At 40.6% G+C, this 20,882-nt stretch overlaps 1 protein-coding gene across 1 annotated transcript in view; it reads right to left on the minus strand.

The window, feature by feature from the left end:
• The window catches only part of MAK (male germ cell associated kinase), a 59,473-nt gene extending 39,850 nt beyond the window's left edge, over window positions 1–19,623 (minus strand). Inside the window, exons 1-4 of the mRNA XM_046005657.1 lie at window positions 19,602–19,623; window positions 13,503–13,838; window positions 2,070–2,124; window positions 1,264–1,385 (exon numbers count right to left, since the gene is read on the minus strand). Of these exons, the coding sequence (XP_045861613.1) occupies window positions 1,264–1,385; window positions 2,070–2,124; window positions 13,503–13,603 (278 nt within the window). The 5' untranslated portion in view covers window positions 13,604–13,838; window positions 19,602–19,623. The remainder of the gene's footprint in view (window positions 1–1,263; window positions 1,386–2,069; window positions 2,125–13,502; window positions 13,839–19,601) is intronic.
• Window positions 19,624–20,882: the final 1,259 nt, after the last annotated feature.

Consider the following 20,882-nt stretch of genomic DNA (forward strand, 5'->3'; position numbering starts at 1 on the left):
AAAATAATTCCATCAATATTATAAACTATAATTACCCATCTATTCTCCCAATAGTAATTTCTTTTAAGAAGTTTAAAGAGATAAGTGAAGCATGCTATAATCATTTAGCAGAACATACTAACTAGAGTAACTGTGAAGATTATATATGCATAACAAAATGTTTGTCAGTGAATCAATCAAATAAAAAAATGATCACCATTAAAATTGCAACTATGTAAAAAAACAGGCATGGCTGGTTCCAAGGGCTAGAAAGAACTCTAGAAAAACAAACACTGATTTGAGGGGTAAAAATTTTTTTTACTTTTAACTGCTATTAATGTTATAATGATAGCTTGTGGAACCTAACAGGCAATCAGTAAGTATTTTTTGAAAGAAGGAAAAAATATGATTAAAGAAAACTTCATTCACCATCCCTAAGGATTACCTCGAGTGTGTATATAATGTGTATATGAAAGAAATACAGAGAGAGCAGTCATCATTCCACTGGGAAGTTTATTTCTAAAGTACTTTAGGATCTTCTGTTGAACAACTCTGGCTTTAAAAGCAGGTAAAATGGTCATTAATCTACCACATGTGACCATCAGTTACCACCAAAATATTAACCTCCCCAAGCTCAAGGCAGATACCTGAAGCTAGCTCTCTTTAGAGATTCTGTTCATGGGTTTAAAAATGAAAATGAGAATTTTTTTGCGATTGGTAACACATTCAGTTTTATCGTTCACTTAAACATTCTAACAAATGAACTTATTAGATCCCTTCATGAAAACTGCCTCATTCCTTTCCTCCCTTTTTTCATTCACCTTTCTCAAATTGCTTGCGAGAGCAATGAAGGTAATCTCAATTTTGTTCACATCTGGCTTTATTAGTATTAAAACTATAGAAGGATTTTGGGGGTGCCTGATTGGCTCATTGGGTTTAAGGGTCTGACTCTTGATCTCAGCTCAGGTCTTCATCTCAGGGTCATGAGTTCAAGCCCCATGTTGGGCTCCACTGGGCAGAGAGCCTACTTAAAAAACAAACCAATAAGCCAAACTATAGATAGATATTGTTTCAAAAGAATTGATAGACAATCTTTGTTTACATCGGTGACTATGTCAAAGCTGGTTCTTCTTCAAGGTTATAAAGGTAATGGCTAATTAATTTACCTCTACCTCTTGGAGTGACAAATCTGTACTGTAAAGTGTAGCATATTGAAGGGATCCAAGAAACTCACAGAGGAGATAACAGGGAAAACATTCTAGTTTTTATAAAATAAAGACATACCTGTCTTTCATTAATTGATAGAGGTTTTCTTTCATATATTCAAATATAAAATAGAGATGGTCATTTTCTCTGATAACTTCTTTTAGTTTAATCACATTGGCATGATTGAGTTTCTTCAGAGACTGTAACACAGCAAATAAGCATTAAAATTCTTAAAGCAAAGTTACAGAAGTTGGCAAAATCTCATCAATCTCTACAATAATTACTTAAGTAATCTTCCATTTCTTCTGAATTCATGAGTGAATTAAGTCTTAATGTCTATAGAACATCTTAGAACACCGATTTTAAAGTAAGTAGTAATTGTTTTAAGTAATGGATGTAAGTACAAAAATAAACCAAGCCAATAATACCTGCCAAACATTTCAATCTGTCACTTTTTTTTCTCAGTCTATTCACTAGGCCTAAGTTTTTTCTAAGTTACATTAACTATGTGTAGTTCCATACAAAGGTATCCAGAAATTTATGCATATACAATATACAAAAATATACAGCATAAAAATAGAAAGAAATGGTATGTAGTAATTAAAAATTGTCTTTCCTTTCATAACATGAATTAAAACACTCTTTTAAAAGTGAGGGTATACACTGAAATATGAGTGTATAGTTTTTTCTGTTGTTCTCTACTGACATTCGGGTAAAGAAATGAGAAATTACTTAGGAAGATAAAGAAAAAAACATAAATACAATTATCTTTGGAATGTTTCCTACAAAGAACAGAACAATCCTTTTAGCTACCGTCCTCATAAATGAGACAGGGTGAGGCAGAGCGAAGGCCTCCTAGGGTTCTTACACCTGTAGGATCTTACCTTAACTTCTCTCAAGTTCATACATTCATCCCAAGAATAGAACTTTCTCTTCATTCTGAAACGAAACAAGAAAAGCTTAATGTACGGGGACAGAGGATTTGAAACAAAACTTATGCTGTTGGCTTTCTTACTCTAGTATTCACTCTGGGTAACTGTGATCTCCCCTCCTCCTTAAAAGGAAGTCCCCTCTCTTCTGTGTATCTCAAGGCAGTTTGGTACAGGTGCACGATTATGTTCTATCTGAAATTCTGCTTTAAACACAATGGTGAAAGGATTACCATCAATCTTCCTTTCTGGGTGCCTTCTCATATTTCCCTCATCAGTTTAATTGTGCTTTTCTAAAAGGTCCCCTTCCAAATTTTCTCTTTCTAGAACTTAACAGAGAAATATGAAACACTAAAGTGGAGAAGGGAAGAAAATCACAAACGCTGGTAAAAAATTTAGTGATTAACTTGAACTGAGGACTTCTTTATCATTACCTCTTCTTTAAACCAGAAGCCCATAAAGTTAAGTGATTCAGGTCAACGAAAATTCAGAAAGCAACCAAACTTGAGAAATAGCTTTCTTTTTAAATTTTTTTTCTTTATTTTTATTATTGACGTTTAGCTGACATACAATGTTGCATTGGTTTTAGGTATATAACATAGTGATTCAACAGTTATGTATATTATGAAATGCTCGCCATGATAAGTGCAGTCACCATCTGATACTATCACAATATTATTTACTCTATTCCCTTTGCTCTACTTTTTATCTCTGTGATTGATTTATTTTATGACTGGAAGTTTGTACCTCATCGTCCCCTTTACCTATTTCTCTCATCTCCCCCCACCCCGCAACCACCAGTTTGTTCCCTCTATTTATGAGTCTGGTTTTTTGTTCATTTGTGTTATTTTTTACCTTTTAGATTCCACATATATAGGAAAGCATATGGGTATTTGTTCTTCTCTGACTTGTTTCATGTAGCATAGTACTCTAGGTGCATCCATCTTATCATAAATGGCAAGATTTCATTCTTTTTTATAGCTGGATAATATTCCATTGTATATATATATACCAGATCTTCATCATCACTATTTTTTTTTAGTTTTTATTTAAATTACAGTTATCATATAGAGCATATTAGTTGCAGGTTTACAGTAGAGCGATTCAACACTTCCATACATCACCCAGTGCTGCATTGGTGGTTCAGTGGTAGAATTCTCGCCTGCCATACATCACCCAATGCTCATCATGACAAGCACCTTCCTTAATCACCCCCATCATTTGTTTCCCCCATCCCCCACCCCCCCTCTGGTAGCCATCAGTTTGTTCTCTGTAATGAGAGTCTGTTTCTTGGTTTGCCCCTCTCTCTCTCCCCACCCCAACCCAGTTGCTTGTTTTGTTTCTTAAATTCCACATATGAGTGAAATCAAATGGTATTTGTCCTTCTCTGACTGACTTATTTCACTTAGCAGAATACTCTCTAGCTCCACCCATGTCATTGCAAATGGCAAGATTTCATTCTTTTTTATGGCTGAGTAATATTCCTTTATATATATTCCTTTATACAACTCCACATACCATCCCCCCACATCTTCTTTACCCATTCATCTATGAATGGATACTCGAATTGCTTTCATATCTTGGATATTGTAAATAATGCTGCAGTAAATATAGGGGTGCATATATCTTGTGAAATTAGTGTTTTTCATTTGGGGGGAATAAATAGCCAGTAATAGAATTCCTAGACCATATGGCAGTCCTATTTTTAATTTTTTGAAGAACCTCCATACTGTTTTCCACAATAGTTGTACCAATTTACATTCCTAGTGCACAAGGGTTTCCTTTTCTCCACATCCTTACCAATGCTTGTTATTTCTTGTCTTTTTAATTTCAGTTATTCTGACAAATGTGAGGTGATATCTCATTGTGTATTTGATTTCCCTGATGATTAGTGACACTGTACATCTTTTCATGTGTCTGTTGGCCATATGTATTTCTCTTTGGAAAAATGTCTGTTCAGGTCCTCATCCATTTTTTAATCGGATTATTTGTGTTTTTTCGTGTTGAGTTGTATAAGTTCTTTATATATTTTGGATATTAATCCCCCATCAGATATATTATTTGCAAATATATTCTTCCATTTAGGAGGTTGCTTTCCTGAATTTTGTTCTCTATTTTCCTTCTTTGATCCCAATGTTACCATTAAAGATAAATATACCAGAAGTAATAAAGGTAACAAAATAATTCCACTATAAACACCACAGATAGAGGGTTTTTTTTTAATGAACATTTTTTTAGTCACCATGCAAAATGAGAGAGAAGAAAAAAGAGGATTTATGTTCTAAAAAATATTTCTTCAAGTATAGAAATTACAAAACTGGATTATGAAAACAAGGACCCTACGAGCACCTGGGTGACTCAGTCAGTTAAGCATCTGACTCGTGATTTCTGCTCAGGTCATGATCTCAGGGTGGTGGGATCTAGCCCTGCCTCAGGCTGCACGCTCAGTGGGAGTCTGCTTGAAATCCTCTTCCTCTCCTTCTCCTCCCTTCCCCCCATCACATACTCTCTCTATCTCTCTCTCAAATGAGTAAATACATCTTAAAAATTAAAAAAAAAATCCTATGTGCCCTACTGTTTTCATTTAGTAGTATAATCTCCTATTGAGGTGTTCTAGAAGATTCTCAGGAAGCTTAAAGTTATCTTTATTTATTAAACTAATTCCTATAGGAATTATTCAGAGTCCCTTCAACAGTGTAATACACAAGGGTAAGGAAATGAGTAAAGGAATGGCAGCACAAAGCATTGGCAGCATGCCATGGTTGTTAAGAATGTGGGCTGTGGAACTGCCCTGCTGGCTTCAAACCCTTGCTCGGTGACTCACTGATGTATGACCTTGTACAGGCTCCCCATTGACCATTCTGTGCCTCAGATTCCACAGTTACCAGTAGAATTACTGCATATGAAAAGCCTATTGCAAATTGCTTAGTTCAGTGCTCAGTAAATACTGGATGTTCTTGTTTTTATCAGTATCAATGATCAGCTACAACAGACATGAAGGGCATCACTGCTATTATTTCTAAAGTATCCTTAGTGAATCAGAATTTCATTTATTCTGATTAAGGTGCCAGAAATTTATGGAGGTTTAAGAAATTGATGGTTTACAAGTCACTTACCAAAAGATACATTTCCATCCTATAGATTTATAAATATCTTGCTAATATGATAAGGCAAATCTAGCACAATGTTAAATTTAAAAGTCAATTCAAAAAAAAGTCAATTCAAATACAGTATATAAGAGAAGTTTAAGAAAATGATGAAATCCATCCAGAACTGCACATATAATGTTATTATTCTTAAAAATTATAAGATTTTTTAAAATCCATTTTTGAGACAATAGATAATATATTCCTTTTTCAATTTCGTAAAAATTGGAATTTTTATTCTATTTGAAACTTTGTACTAGCTGCATCCACATATTCTAATATGTTCATTTCTTCCCATCAATTACTACTACTCATCAATACTGCCCTAAGGCAATGTAGGTGTCTATGTGCAACAAATACTGACGTTTCCTTATAAAACAATTACCCAATTTCTTCAACCAATGTGAAGAACTTACTTGAATTTTAAGAAATTAAGCCAATTTGTTAGAATGATAGGAAAAGGCACTTCCTTTTAGATTCCCCGCCTTTTTCTCTTTCATTCATTCAACACCTATTACATGCCAGGGCAAGGCACAAATAAGAACCAGAGACGGTGTCATGGCACCTCCCATTTAACACAAAATAGGCTTTAGACTAGTGAACACAAAACAGATAAATTAGTTACAAGGACAATGAGATAAGGGGATCGTTTCAAAAAATTTAATGGCCTGGCCTTTTTGATAAGGCAGTATGGGGACACGTGAGTGGCTCAGTTGGTTAAGCCACTGCCATCTACTCAGGCCCAGAGTCCTGGGATCAAGTCCCACATCGAGCTCCTTGCTTGGTGGGGAGCCTGCTTCTCTGCCTCTGCCTGCTTGTGCTCTCTCTCTCTCTCTGACAAATAAATTGATAAGGCAGTATGTCAGCTATGACCTGAAAGACAGAGGGTACCAGCAGGTGAAAAACTGAAAGACTGAAAAAACAGAAGTTTCAACCAGACAGACAGAGCTAGAAAGAACTGACTGGTCAAAGGAAATAAAAGACCATTTCAGGCTGATCCTTATTAGTAATGCCCTGAGCTAATTTTCATGTCTATTCCCAGCTAGTCGTCTGAAGAAAAGGATAGCACTTTCCTAGGTCGCTGTTTCTGCTCTGCTTTTTCTCTATAGCACTTACCATCTCTAACACCCTCCCCCTCCTCAAATGTAAACTCCTTGAAGACACCGCCACATGCCTATATCAATTTTTGGCATACAGTAAGTCCTCAATAAATATTTACTAAATGATAGGATGAATTTCTGTACCCACAGATGGGCTCATGAGGAACTATCCCACAAACAGGAGACCCTCCAAAATAGAATTGCCTTCCAAGGCCTTAAAGAGCAGAGAGCTTAATAAATATTTTAAATTTAATGAGATAAGAGGATCTTACTACCATCCACTAGAAATGAATTGTTACAGCCTTTTGTTCATTTTTGATGGCAGCAGATACAAGGTTTCTTGCCAGAGATCTAAATTAAAATTTCCCAAAGAAAATTTTCAAAAAGGTACCTTTTATCTTTTTCTTTATAGTGTTCTCCCAACTTCTAACCACTCGTCCACCAACTCATCCTAGCCAGTTTGACGGCATTTCAAGACTGCTCAAAAAGCTTGCCCACTGCTTACTGAATCAAGTACAGACTTTCTTCCCATGTTCATGTCTCAAATTGTAACACTCTGACATCTACCAGCTGCCACGCCACACCCTGGTTTCTCCCGGCTATCTCCCTACTGTGCTAGCGCTCAGACTTCTCTATTTCACTCCTCAAACATCATTCTCCTGACTCTTCTGCTTAAAACACTTTCAGAATGAAAAATACCTTCATCCAGATAATGTTTCCCTTCAAGGGGACATGCTTCTTGCTCACTTTGAAGATTAACGATAAAGCAGCTCTTCATCTGCTACACAAAATGTATTCAACATGGAATTTATTTGGAATTTTTCATCCAACTTGGATGGATTTCAAGTGTTATTCCTACAATATTTGTGGCCTGAATTTGCAGTGCCTAAAGTTTTATGCCACGAAGCACAAGATGATGGTCCTCATCCGATATTATGGAATGTAGGTTGTTTTGGTAACAAATAGGGATACATTGAGAATGGAGAATACAGGGTCTAATACTTCAAGCCAAGTTCATTGCTTTGCATCAGGCTCAAGAGAAATGGCATGATTGTATGATTCTTGCAGGTCAAAAACCATCCTAAGATTATGTCTGGTCAAGAATTTTAGGAGTAATGAGTGAACATTCATATTGATAATCCTGCTGGTAGCCTGTCTTCACAGTTCTTCACTCCAAAGAGCTGCTCCCTTCTATGATGCCATGGGCACTCATAAACACCTTGCTGTCATGAGGAATGGGTCTACCCTCTAAGATCTCAGCCTTTCAAACTTCACACTCTGACCACATCCTCCTATCTTTTTATCATCATTACCATTGGATAAAACGTATATGTCTACTTGTTGCCTCCTCCTCTAGCTTGGATCCCATGGTCAGCCTTCCCACCCACTGTCCCTCTCAAGAGCACCTATATATTCTGATGCCCCCCTCTCCCATTCTTCTACTACTCCTGCCCTGCCATCCTCCAGTCTCTGCTCTCCGTACAAATCCATGAAGACTCTACATAAAGTCACGTACATGCTGCCAGGAGCTCTACTTCAGTATTCATCCCATGTACTCGGGGATTCTGAGAGTGGATTCTGAGAGTACTCAGAAAAGCCTTCTGTGACTGTTTTTAGCAATTAAGTGACATGTACTCCATGACTATTCAAAGTTCAATGCCTCTACTACCCCACTTTTTACTACTCCTTGCCCTACTGCAATCTGGCTTATCTCCTCTTCTGTTTCACTAGAACAGCTCTCACCACAGCCACTAATTATACCATGTTCTCCAAGTCCAAAGAACACCAATATTGGTTTGGGTACCAGAAAGCCATTTCTAGCCTCCTCCCTTCTGCCTCCTAGTATAGAAGCTGGAAGAGTAGATTCTCACCTCTCAGCCTCTCTTGTACATAAGAGAGACCATCTGGTCCATTTCTAGCCAATAAGATGTAAGGGGAAGTCATTATGGGGCTTCTGGGAAACAAGTTTACTTAGAATTTGAGAGAAGGGTTTGCTGGTATCATTCTCCCTTCTTCGCACCCTGAACCATAGATGCAATGCCTGGAAATGAAGTAGTCATAATGTGGCCATTAAGTGACATGCTTGAGGGCAAACAAATGTTAACGGCTCAGTGTGAAGAAGATGGAAAAGGCCTAGCTACAGTTCACTGGAGTCATCAAAGTCCAGATTTCCCGATATGGAAGAAAAATGATCTACTTATTTAAGCCATTGGTTCTATCACTTGCTATTTTACATTCTTTTCACTTAGAGCAAGAAACATTCCTAACTACCTAAATGCTTTTCAGTCATTAGTTTTTAGTTGTCTTCTAGTTGAGCACTTCTTTATATTTTTCCCTTGGGTCCATATATTTTCTACACTGTCCTGGTTTTCTCCCTGCTTCTCCGGTGGCTCTTTTTCAGGCTTCTCTACAAGCACCTACCTCTTCCAAGGCCCATTTCTTTTTTCTTTTTCTTTTTTTTCCCAAGGCCCATTTTTATATGATGGGATTTCTTAGTGCTCCCTATGAAGAGCTCCTTTCTTTTCCTTCTATATAGCTTCAATTAGCATCTGTAGACTAACAACTCCCAAATCACCAGCCCAGACCTGTTTTGAATGCAAATATTCAGTTACCTGTAGGCCTCTTAAAGTCATCATGTCCAAAAGTGAACCCAGCTTTACCACTAAGCCTGGGATTTCCCCTGTCGTGGTGAATGGGTGAATGGCACCACCAACATGCATTTAAGAATCCCAGGAGTCAGTCTGGACTCTTGCACATGCTTTACTCCTTTAACTCCAAGCCCAGTGACCAGTCCCTACAGAGCCTATCTCCTAAATGTCCCTTGAATACTTCTACTTATGTCCATACTCAATGCAGTTTTTCTAGATTAGGTCACTGCCACCTCTAACCAAGATGGCTGCTTCAGTCTCCTGACGGGTCACCTTTGATCAAGTACCCACTCTTTTGCTAAAGGGACCATTCTGAAGCAATATTTGATCACATCAACAACTCTCCCGCTTAAAATCCTTCATCACCTTCTCGTCAGGATAGACAAACTCTTTAACCTGGCTTCATGACTTCACCCTTTGGCATCAGGTCCTTCCTCTGCCCCACTCAGAATCTACACTCCAGCCCCTACTTCAGTTCCTCAGCCCCAGGCAAGCCTTCACATTCTCTCACATTCTTCACATTCTCTCATCCGGGTCTTCATATGTATTATCCTTGCTGCTTAGAACATTCTTCTCCATCCTTTTTTTTTTTTAATCTTACTTATTTATTTATTGGAGGGGAGGGGCAGAGGGATGGAGAGAATGTCAAGCAGACTCCATGCTGAGTGCAGAGCCAGACTCGGGGCTTAGTCCCACAACCCTGACGTGACCCGAGCCGAAACCAGGAGTTGGACGCTCAACCCACTGAGCCACCAGGTGCCCACCTCCCCTTTTTCTTGATACTCTTTTCTCATTCTTGAGATCTCTCCTTCTACGGGAAGTCTTCCAGCATACTTCTTCGGCATCATGTCTCTGTGCTCCACTAGGACCGTCATTCCCCCATCATAGGACTTAACTGTATTTTGTATTGTAACTTGTCTAATTTGTCAGTCTTCCTCACCACATTGTAACTCCTCTGTCCCTTCCCATTTTGTCCTGAGCACCAGTGTGGGAGCTTTACAAGTGTGTGCTGAATGAATACTGACATTTTCTTCAAGTCTTCCCCATGAGCCCTCCCCTTCTCATTCATTTTTGCCGTGTCCTTACTGAAGTTTGGAACGCCATCTGGCAGACACTGAGTTGACTGTCCAAAGCCACTCTTCTCTTTGTCTTTATTATCACAGCTTCTCTACAGGGAAACAAATGCCCGGCTAAGTACTCGGTCTCCCAGTCTCCCTTATAGCCAGGTGTGCTGTGTGACACACTTCCGGCCAATGACAAGTAACCAGAAGTCTTCTGGAGAGGGGTGAGGCGGCTATGGGGTTTTTTTTAAATTTTTTGTTTTATTTATTTGACAGAGAGAGAGATCACAAGTAGGCAGAGAGGCAGGCAGAGAGAGAGGAGGAAGCAGGCTCCCTGTGGAGCAGAGAGCCCGACGCGGGGCTCGATCTCAGGACCCTGAGATCATGACCTGAGCCAAAGGCAGTGGCTTACTCCACTGAGCCACCCAGGTGCCCCAAGGCGGCTATGTTTTGAAGACGGAAGAACCTAGGTCTGTGTTAACAGCATGGACAAGGTACTGGCCCTGGGCTGCCTCCTTCAAGACTTTTTCTTATGTGAGAAAAATCCCCGTCTAAGTTGCTTTTGGTTAGGGTTTCTATTCCATATACCAAAGCATTCCTAAATTATATACTTATGGCTTCTTCTCAGCCCTCAGACCTCTTACAGTTTTGGACCCTTCAACGCTTTCAAGGCTTTATCTAGGTCTGTGCTGGTGAGGCTCAATTCCCTGTCTTGTGAAATGGAACAGTGAAACAAACACATGATTTTGCCATCCACAAGGAATAAAAAGCATTTTGTTCAATAAAACAGAACAATGGTAATAACCCTACATGACTCCACCAGGCCAACCTCATTCTCATCTTTTTTACCCCCTCCCCAGAGGCCACAGCTTTCATGAATTATATGTGTGTATTTCTAGTTCTTTGAAAACATCTGTATGTAGTGCTTGCTTCAGCAGCACATATACTAAAAATATTTACATGTATACGTTTATTTATGCATAATGAATATCTGCATGAGTTTATACAATGATTTAATCTATAAATAAGGATGGTTTCATCTCATTTTGGCTAATACTGATGCCTCTTTTTTTTTCTCTTATTGCATTCATTAGGATCACCAAAGCAATCTTAATTAGTAGGAATATAGCAGGCAGTCTGGTCTTAAAACCAACCTTACCAGCAGTCCTTCTAATATTTCACATCAAGATGATGAACTGTGTAAGTCTTACCAGGTTAGGGGAGTTTCTTTTTATTCCTATTTGCTAAGAGCATTTTTCCCCCAGTCGTGAGTGGGTATTGAATTTTATTAAGCCCATTAAGGTAAATACTTCATTTCAGTTATGGCACATTGTACACTTATTTGACAATAATGGCTATTGACAATATTTTATAAAGTTATTTCCTTGTATGTGTAATGCTTTAGATCACATTTCAAAGTTTTTAACATTTGATGAGCATTTGTTAAAGCATTTTAAATTTTAGACTGTCATCGTTTGGTTGATGTGGTAATTGGTCTCCAGGACTCATTCTGGAGGAATCCGACTGCCATGTCGCGAGAGGACTCACGCAACCCTCTGTAGAAGCCCTTTGTGAACAGGCCACTTGTCAACCATGTGAGTGAGTGTTGTGTTGTGGGCTAACCTGTGTCCCCCGCCACTACACTCACAAATTCATATGCTGAAGTCCTAATCCCCACTACCTCAGAATGTGACCTAATTTAGAGACAGGGTCTCTACAGAGGCAGTGAAGTTAAAATGAAATTAAGGCGAACCTGAATCCAGTATGACTGTTCTTATAAAAAGGGTAAATTTGGATACAGAGACGAGCACAGAGGGAAGGCCATGTAGAAGAGACATGGAGAGAAAATGCCATCCATCGGCCAAGGATCTATTCTAGATCCTTGGAAGGAACCAACCATGCTGATACCTTGATCTTGGACTTCTAGCCTCCAGAACTATAGATCTGTAAGTTAGCCTGGTTGAAGCCGCACACAGTCTGTGGCTGAAACCTTGTTACAGCAGCCTGTTCTTGGCTAAATTGCCCCCACCAAATCCATACGTTGAAGTTAATAAATATCCGAGTGTGATTATATTTAGAGACAGACTCTAAAGAATCAATTAAGGTTCAATGAGGTCTTTAGGGTGGGTCCTAATCCTATTTTACTAGTGTCCTTATAAGAAGAAGAGATTAGGCCACAGACTAGCACACAGAAGAAGATCCTGTAAGGACACAGGGAGAAGACAGCCATCTCCGAGTCACAGAGAGAGGCCACAGAAGAAACCACCCCTGCTGAAAGCGTCATCTGTGACCATGAACCTGTCAGAACCGTGAAGAAAGAAATCTCTGTTTAAGCCACCCATCCGTGGTACTTCGTTATAGCAGCCCGGGTCCACTAACCCAGGGAGCCACCTTCCAGGGGATGCTGCAGGGGATGCTGCCGCCGGCCTGCAGCTGACTGCCACCTCAGCAGACACCTGGAGCCAGAACCATCCGGCTGAGCTACTCCTAAATTCCTGACCCCCCAGAAACTGGGAATTCAGAACGGTTTGTTTACACTTGGGGTAATTTATGAATGTATAACAGATAACAAATACTGTAGATTCAGAAGAAGTAACTAAGTTAATAATAGTTAATTCTAGGGGCTCCTGGGTGGCTCAGTGGGTTAAAGCCTCTGCCTTCCACTTGGGTCATGATCCCACGGTCCTGGGATCGAGCCCCATATCCGGCTCTCTGCTTTGCGGGGAGCCTGCTTCCCCCTCTCTCTCTCTCTGCCTGCCTCTCTGCCTACTTGTGATCTCTCTCTGTCAAGTAAATAGATAAATCAATAAAGTAAAAAAAATAATAGCTAATTCTATTTCATTGGTAAGCTTAGGAGAACAGCACATACCATTCAGAGCTCAGTTTCATATATGAACGCCATCTGATTCTGAGGCCCATCGTTTTAAGGAAATAACAAACTCTACTCTGCACTCAACTTTAAATTCTAAACAATTTCCGGGTGCCTGGGTGGCTCAGTGGGTTAAGCCTCTGCCTTCAGCTCAGGTCATGATCTCAGGGTCCTGGGATCAAGTCCCGCATCGGGCTCTCTGCTTGGCAGGGAGCCTGCTTTCTCCTCTCTCTCTCTGCCTGCCTATCTGCCTACTTGTGATCTCTCTCTCTGTCAAACAAATAAATAAAATCTTAAAAAAAAAAATTCTAAACAATTTCCAAACATGAGCTTCAGTTTCGGCTCCTATTTGTAGAGCTGGACAAACCAGAAAACTCAATCCATGTACGGGGGGACAAGCAGAACTCCCTTCTGGCAGCGTCCCTCCAGAATGACATTCCCCCATCAGCTAAACAAGCGCGGGGGGGGGGGGGGGGGGGGGGGGGGGGCTACACCAGAACTCTTTCTGACGAAAGGGAAAGATCAGCGCGCTTGCTCCAAGCGCGGCAGCGTCGCACACGGTACCTTTTGATGGCCACCAGCTCCCCGGATTCGTTACTCTTGCCCATCAGCACACTCCCGTAGGTGCCGTCCCCCAGCTGTCTCATGGTTATGTACCGGTTCATCTCGGAAACCCGGTGCAACAAAAGTTGTCGGCTGAAATGACTTCTTTGTTGAATAGAAATGTAAACGCTTCTTTATTTTTGTGTTTTTTTGTCTCTTCCCCTCAGACTGCTGTTGCTACACCGGTAACAGGTTTGTCATCATTAGACGCAGGCTCTTCCCCAGGATTACAAAGGTTCAGGAGATAGAGTGATATGGAATCTGGCAAGGAAACAGTGCTTCCATTCCTAGAACACCCTATTTAAAAAAAGAAAAATAGAACAAGAAGAAAGAATTTCATTAAAGAAATTTCATTTCATTAACTGGTAACCGAAGCACAGGGAAGAATTGTAATATACATACCAGTGGGTTAAACATTTGTCAGTAAGTCCTTTGTGCTACGTGGAATGGGGTTCCCATATAACAGACTGATAATGTTCATTTATGACTGCTTCATTTACCTGGTGCCATGCTATTTCTGCCATTATATTCAGTAATACAGGCTTAATGATTTGTAGGATTCCTTTTATACTGAGTATAATCTGTATTATTCCAAGTCAGATATTGGAGAATCAGACAACTATAATATCCATTCCTTGAATCACTTTTTGCATTATGTTTAATTTGGCCCATGATCCCTTATGTGAAACCCCTGGGCCAGATGTGTTTGGAATCCAGGAATCTGTACATTTTAGAAAAGTAATATGGTGGAGATAGCATAAGTCACGTAACGCCTCCCAAGCAGCATCTTAATGTAGCTGCAGAAAACTGATGCAAGTCCACAAAGTAAGATAAAATAAAGGAAAGTGCACAAAGTAAAAAATAAACACCGGCATCACATCGTGCAGTTCATGTTACGTTGCAATGTTGCACAAATTATTTTAAATTCATTGTTCAGAGCTTTGTGAATTTTGAAACTGCAGATGAGGTACTATGGGTCCATGTATATTAGAAAGGTACAGGTTTCAGTAGGTCCTGATTGTATTACTGCAATTGAAGAAAAACAGAACAGAGCTCTGGCTTTCCTGTGTACCCCATTACGACATTCAGTAGTTTCCTCCCGTTACTCCCTCCTACTTCTGTTTCAAGGAACTGCTTCTCATTTCATTCTTACATTGCTTTTAAACATCTCTGTCATGCTGTTACAGGCTTTATGCTAAGTTCCAGATGGTAACAGAATGCTTGGCACCATTCAAATAATTTGTTTTTAAGTGCTTTTTATAATTTGATGCTTCATTCAAAGATTGCTTTGCCTTCACTGTAGTACTGTTTCCTTGCCACCAAATAAAATTATAGAAATTGTTTCTCTCTTATATGCAGAAATTTCGGACCCATAGGACATCAAAGTAGCTATGACTTCCAAAAGCAGGCTTTCAGGAGGAAGAAGCAAAAGTGCAAGGAAGGACAATAAAACTATGTTGTTTCCTATTACGGGAATGTGTTTGTCCACAGGAAAGGTGGGAAGAACCCTGTGGGACTTTTAAGGAACAGGGTGGGGTGTATTAGGGTATCGTTTATTTTACTTCATATAGATAATACCCCCTCGAAAGTCATGTGTGAATTAATTTAGGCTGTGCTAACTGTGGCCAGGATCTTAAAAAAGAGATCACAATAGTAGATTCTGTACCTATTTAGGTTTTTTTTTTTTTTCAGCTTAAATCTGAGCAACGGATGCCAGCAAATGATTTTCCATTTGCCTGAAAATGGAGTTTTCTGTAAGTGAGCTTTACAATATACATACACATGGAATCGAAATATTAAGGCGTTTATAGAAAGGAAGTCAACACCCCTTCCCTATGGCTCCTGACCCACACAGGTATTTGCTTTTCTTGATTTTTTTTCCTTTATCTGCATAAGGAAATTTATTTTTGAAAGATCTTTTATTTTGTTGTTTTTTTTTTAGATTTTATTTTTAAACAATCTCTACATCCAACATGGGGCCTGAATTCATGACCCCATGACTCCTGAGTCACGTGCTCTTCCAACTGGGCACCTCTGGGTTGTTTTTTGTACTATGTGCTGTGATTAAACCAAACACGGACTAAAATGCACTATTCTTATCATTTAGAATTTTATTAAGTCAATATTTTGCAATTTGTTATCAACGTGTTAAATTGTTTGACCTCTTTTCCAGCTAGTCTCACTTAAGATGGCATACACTTCCCTTTTAAGGAAAAGTGCTGTCTACAGGTTTACTGATCCCTTCTGGTTAAGTAACAATATAGAGAATATATTTGTCTGTAAGGCCACAGTGTTCATCGCATCAGTAGGATTGTAATCTATAATATAACATGTCAATAATCAATAAGAGAATCAATGATGGAGTCAGTCTAGTACTTGCATTAGGTTTGAGGCTGCTTTTTTGTAGGGCAGTCCCCAACTTCTAAAAGAACCCATTCATACTGGCTTTTACAATCACTGATGAAGCCAAAGGAATTGCCCCCCATCCCCATTTTCCTTCAAAACCGTGCAGAGTCTGCCCCACAATGAAACCTACCCACCCCGACCTCCACTTAAAGATTCCTAACCCATTTCCTTACCCTAAAATACCAAAATGCTAATGACCAAATGGAAATTGCGAATGGTACTCCTTACCCCTACTAGACCCTGAGGCCGCATCTGGCTCTATACCCAGAAGGACAGATAATAATGGGCCAGAAACAGTGGAGGGGAAGAGAGTAGTGCAGGAAGAAGGGAGGAAATAGAGCAAAGACAACAAATTTCTTAATTCAGAAATTCAGTGGGATAATAGTGTTATCTTTTCTTTCATGTTAATACCTAACTGAGGACTACACTGAGGGTCTGATAGGCAGGAAGTAATGTAGGCAATTCTGGAAAAAGACCTTTTGCTTGAGAAGGGGATGAAAGAGGGAGCTGCCCAGGTGGGAGCTGAAATGCAGAGGTGAGAGGGTGGCAAGAAACAACAGTCAAATTTTACCTCCAAGTGACTTAGCCTCTAAAAGTGGAATTAATTACCTCTTTATCTTCCACTATTAAGATCCTCAAGCACCGTCATTACCAGTATTATCAGCACTACAGATCATTCACTCATGGATGACTTTCTGCATTGGCCTGGAAACCCAACCATTTTTGGACAGGAAATTGTAGAAACTTCATGCCAAGCCTAACCAAACACTTTCCAAATAAACGTGGAAATACAGTTTATTTCAAGTGAGTGTGGCCACAGCATAGGGTCTACTTATATCCAGGGAAGAATAAAGAGGGGACCCAGCCATTTCTCAGCTTGTGTCATTTAAGGGATGGAGTGATGAAGATTATGGATACGACATAGATTTTTAAAAAGGTCTGATTTGGGGCTCTCAGAGAATCTGTCCAGTTTAAGCCTACCTAATCTTTAAGTAAAATAAGTTTACATACTATACTCCCCAACAAAAACCTTAGAGAGGACTCTTTTCAGCCATATTAATTACAAAACAGTTTTCCAGGGTTAGAAGCTGACCATTTCAGCTGTCCCTGTATCCTCCTTGAAAATATAAAGACAATGGCCTCATGTAAAGAGGCACAGATATCCAGGTGAAGACTTTGTTTTTTAATCATAATTCCCATGTTTCTATTCGCTGATGGCACATAAACAACTACTTTAACCGGTGTAAACTGCTAAACTAATTACCAGTCAAAAGCAATAGATATAAATTAAGAAAACAGAGGCTGCCTATGGGTCCTCAGTTCACACACAGTAATATTTCTCTACAGGTTACATTTATTCTTCTCTGTTGATCTACAGAAGACAAATTCTGATGAAGAGAGATGTAGTAACATGACCTCTTATGTTTGTGAATATTTCCATCTCTAGAGCTGACTCTTGAACAACGCGGGCTTGAACTGTACGGGTTCATTTATATGCGGATTTTCTTCTGAGCAATACCAGACAGTACTGTGAATGTATTTTCTCTCTGATTTTCTTAATAACGTGTTCTTTTGTCTAGCTTACTTTATTGGAAGAATACAGCACATAATACATATACAGAATATGTGTTAATTAACTGTTTATGCCATCAGTAAGGTTTCTGGTGGACAGTGGGCTATTAGGTTTTTGGTGAATCAAAAATTATAATAGAATTTTTGACCATGGGGAGGTTCACACCCCTAATCCCTGCATTGTTCAAGGGTCAACTGTATGTGCATTTCCATTTATACGTACATACATGCAACAAGGCAGGACACAAGTAAATGCAATACAACTATGATCTTTAATTTAGCAGAACTGTTAGGAACTTGGAATTTTCTACAATTAACCTACAATATTTAGTGACTCTCCTATGGCTAAACAACATTATAGTTTGATTTAAAGAAAAGAGATTTGGAGCCTCAATTATAGACCTACATTAAACAAATACCCTTTTAATTTCTCTCCCATTATAGTTTTCTTGTTTTTATCTAAATGCAGGATTACCATGTATTTAAATGCGCAATTACTGTAAACTTAAGCTGCATTCTCAAGGGCTTCTGCCAGCTAAAAGGGACTTAGACAGGATTAAAGAAGATTAACACAGAGGACAAATGGAGGGTAAAACTTGCCTCTGCCAATCACTGAACAGATAACCTTTGGAACTCTTCAGCTTGTCTTTGCAGATCCTACTGGAACGATATCACTCCAACGCTGGCATTAACGTTTTTAAAAAATAATAACGTTTTAAAAATCACCAAGTTGCTTAAGAGCAAAACAAAAAAAAAAAAAGTCTCAAAGTCACCAAGACGCATGTTTTACAGAAATTGAAAGGAGAGCTTTTAGGGTGGAACAACAAAGATTGCGTGTTTAAAAAAATACCGGCATGTGCTTCGCGCTAACATTCACACATTATTCTGAAACTAAACAAAATAAAAAACGACCCCAACGAAGAGATCAAACAACCTTGCGCAAGGCCAGCTTTGCACAGGCAGTTAAGGGGCCGCCTTGGGTGGGGGGGGGGGGGGTCTCCCTTCCCCACACGCTGCGGTGAATTGGGGGATGGTGGACGTAAAGTCCGAAGCCTGGAGAGTAATTTGTGTCTTTGGTTCAAAGAATTTCATTATCATTAGGACAGAAGTCTGCTCTTTCAAAATGATTATTTAAATATAATTCCTCTCCTTAAGAACTGAAATTGCAAGACCCTAAAATCAGTTTTATTGCTCCCCACTCCCCTTCCAGACTCTGTCCCTAAATTAAAATATCTTATCTGCGGTAAGAAAGTTTTCATCACGCCAGCTGTCTCATCATTTTTCGCAAACTAAGGTCCTTTAAAAGACTCCTGGGGCCGGGGTCCTGCCGATGTACCGGAACGGGTCGTCCCCGGGCCCTGTGGGTCTGGCCGCCAGCGGGTGATCCCCTGGCACCCCGGCAGCCGGCTTGGCGGAGTTACTGCTGGGAGCCCCTCAAGGCCATCCTGCGCCGGGATTCCTTTGGGAGTCATTTGGGATGCACGAATGAGAGCAGAATTTGGACCCAGTTTTCTTTCTTTTCCTTCCTTTTTAATTTTGTAGTAGTTCTGAACTCAATTCCGCTACCTTCCCGAGACGCGATCCCGCTTCTGACTCCTCACTCCTCAAGTAGTTTCTCCCTCAATCCAGTCACGCCCAATTCCTGGCAGTCGAGCGAGCGGTGGACGTGGGGAATGGAGGGGAAAGGGCTGGGGCGTAGGGGCGTAGGGGGATCAAAACGGAGAGGTTCGGGGGTGGGGGTCCTCACACTGAGAGATGCCCGCCGTCTTCCTCCCGCCCAGAATCTACCACACCGTCAAGGAACACGGAAAAGTGGCCCAGAAGACGTCGGAGAGCAAGGAACCAGGGAGGCGCAGAAGGACCCTACCCCCGCTTCGCCCTCGCCCCCCGGGTCCATCTCCCTCCCGTCCCTCCCCCTACCAGTGTCCGGGGCCCTTCTCTCGGCGGAGGTTGGCCCTGGAAGGACGCGGCACCGAGGGGACATGCCGGGCGGGCCTCTCAGGACAGGCTCGGGCTGGATCGGACGGAGGGTGGCGGCCCCGCAGCCCGCTAGGGATTACCTGCCCAGCACCGGCCGCTTACCTCTTTGGCTCCCTTGTGAAGCTCTGGCGTCTTGTGTGTTTCGTCTCCTAGGAAACGGCGGGGGCGTGCTCAGGCTTCCGCGCTTCCTGCCCGCTTACACCCCGCCCATGGGGGGCGTGGTCAACCCAGGCATATCCGCCCCGTTCCGTAAGCCCCGCCTCCCTCGGGGCAGGGCTTCCGTTAACACCCGGGCGCCTTGAGAGCTAGCGTTGTTTGTATTTGGGGCTTGGGAAAGTCTTGGTTACCTTCGCAGATATTTTGCCGGAAGTTCGTTTGCTTGCCCTTTATTCTGTTTTGGTTTCGCTTGGATTCGTTCTACAAAAGAATTTGATTCGTTAAATCTGGTTTGCAGACTTGGAAAGGGCAGAAGAAAGATACACGTTGACCTGTACTTAATTTGCTTATGCATGTACCACCTGGGGGAAATTTGCTCTCGGATTGCAGTCCCTTGTGTCAGTCAACTGTTCAGGTATGTGTTACCTCCTAGGCCACACTTCTAAGTTTGTTTTCATTTATTCATTCAGAGAACCTACTAAGTACCAGTTAGTTGGTAATTCCAAGATAAACTAATGTGTTTGTGTAAATAAATGAGTAAATAGTAACTAGCCTAGAGTTGTGAGAGGAGGAAAAAACTTGTGTTGCTTCAAAAAAAAAAAAAAAAATGTCCAGATTGCGTAGCAAGAGGGTTTATGACTCAGAAGCAGGAGATGAGGCAATGATGTATCCATTTAGTAATCATCTATGAGGTATCCCCCCCCGGGCTTGGTGCCAGAATAATGCCAAAGTAAACAAGACAGTTATGCTCATGGCCCTCTTGTAGTATAAAGCAAAATAGGCAGAAAAGTAAAACGCTTTTAAAGTGACATGGAGGCCTTATATGCCCAATTATGAAGTCTAGGACTTACCATGCATTGATGGGGGAACCGATGAAGATTTTCCACAGAGGAGTGACGTGTTCATTTCTGTATTTCAGAAGATCACAAAAGCAACAGTGGGCGGGGCAAATTTCAGCAGCGAGTCTGGAGGCAAGAGAAGGAAGGCAGGTGATGGCAATTGATCAGGAAGAAATGATGAGGTTCTGACTGCAGCAGGGATGATGGAAACAGACGTGAAAGGGACAGAATTTAAGGGATATTTAGGTTTTTTTTTTTTTTTTTCTTTTCTTTCTTTCTTTTTTTTTTTTTTGACAGGCCCGTCTGGCTTCGATGAGTGGTGGACAGTGGTGTCCAAAACTGAGTTGGGAAATGTTGGAAGAGAAGCAGATTTGTAGGTGCTGTATGG

The sequence above is a fragment of the Meles meles genome, chromosome 5 (assembly GCF_922984935.1).
Source record: "Meles meles chromosome 5, mMelMel3.1 paternal haplotype, whole genome shotgun sequence".
NCBI lineage: Eukaryota > Metazoa > Chordata > Mammalia > Carnivora > Mustelidae > Meles > Meles meles.